The following is a 1,328-nucleotide window of genomic DNA, read 5'->3' as shown; positions in this document are numbered from 1 at the left end:
ATGATGGCAGAGGCCACAGGGCCCCTTCTGTAAGAAGACGGAAGATCTCCAAAGATCACAAGAATTTAACCAGCTTGAGCAATCAGCCTGTTTTACAGCCTTCTGCTCTCAACCTGTTCTTCCCCAACCCTGGGTGGAATGAGGTCACCCTGTTTGTTTAAACCAGCTCCGTACCCAAGTTAACTCTCATTTCCATGCTAAAGTCTTCACCCTGGGAGAAGCTATAGCTTCATGACTATAACCTGTGTAACCCATGCAATCTATGTGCTAGCATGATGACTCACTGGGACTCCTAGTCTGCATGCAATCACGCACCCTCTCCTTTCTCCATCACCCCATAAAACCCGCCTGTCTCCTTCTCAGGGGGACACACTACTTTGGAGAACACGCCCAGTGTCTTCCTTACTTGTGCCAAGTAAAACTCGCATTGACCAAAACCTGCCTCTTGATGGAGTCATCTGGGACTCGTTAGGGGAATGAACCCCGGTATTTTTCAGGTAAAACATTTCCATTGCTCTAATTGTAGGCAGTAGAGAAGGTTTCCACAGTCAAGCCCCCGTCCCCCACACCCCAGGCCTGGGTCGGCTTTTCTAAGGAGAGGGTTCCCTGAACCCTCACAGGTATATAGTCCTCCATGGCAAGGATCCAAGGTCCCTTGATGTCTTCCGTGGGACCCCCAGGGGAAAATCTTGTCACCAAAGCAGGACTAGGCCCCTGGGCATGAGTTTTCTGAAGATCCAGGCCCAACCTCAGATTCCACCTGCTCTGGCCCCCAGGGTCATGGGTCCCCTTGCATTTTGTTCCTGTGTTGGCCCCGGAGCCCCAGGCATGGATTTTCTGAAGAGCAGGTCGGTCCCTTCCCTGCCCCAGGACTGGTTCATGGTCATGCAGCTGCTATGGCCTTGAACTGGGATCTCCTTTATTTTCCCGTGGGCCCTTTTTCAGGGGAAAAGACCTCCCTAGCCCTGCCTACTCCAGCCTTGACCTACATCCAACCCCCGCGTCTCAGCCCCGACCCTAGTGCCCTAAATTCTTGACCCGGTGGACCTCTGGCTCCCCAATTTCCCGGCTCCCCAGCCAGTGCCCCCCCGCAACTTCTCGCAAACACCCCAGCCTCCAGCCTTTGCCCTGGCCCTCCAGGCCCCTGAAGCAGCCCTGGTCTCAGAGCCCCAGCTCCTGCCCGGGACCCCAGGCTCCTGCAGCGCCCTCCCTCCAGCCGCTTGATCCCGAGTCCCTGCCTCCAGTCCCCCATACCGGGTCCCACCCCGGAGATCCCCTCCCGGCCCCTCACCGGCGTAGAAGGCCGAGACCGCGATGGGCGCAGCGAC

At 56.6% G+C, this 1,328-nt stretch overlaps 1 protein-coding gene across 1 annotated transcript in view; it reads right to left on the bottom strand.

Moving 5' to 3' along the window:
- The window catches only part of MPV17L (MPV17 mitochondrial membrane protein-like), a gene marked incomplete at its 5' end in the record, with an annotated part of 19,909 nt that extends 18,582 nt beyond the window's left edge, over positions 1–1,327 (bottom strand). Inside the window, one exon of the mRNA XM_011958303.1 lies at positions 1,292–1,327. Coding sequence (XP_011813693.1) covers positions 1,292–1,327 — 36 coding nt within the window. The remainder of the gene's footprint in view (positions 1–1,291) is intronic.
- Position 1,328: the final 1 nt, after the last annotated feature.

The sequence above is a fragment of the Colobus angolensis genome, unplaced genomic scaffold (genome assembly GCF_000951035.1).
Source record: "Colobus angolensis palliatus isolate OR3802 unplaced genomic scaffold, Cang.pa_1.0 Scaffold466, whole genome shotgun sequence".
In the NCBI taxonomy this organism is placed as follows: Eukaryota; Metazoa; Chordata; class Mammalia; order Primates; family Cercopithecidae; genus Colobus; species Colobus angolensis.
The sequence above is the reverse complement of the archived record's forward strand: the minus strand, read 5'-3'. Positions and strand labels throughout refer to the sequence as shown.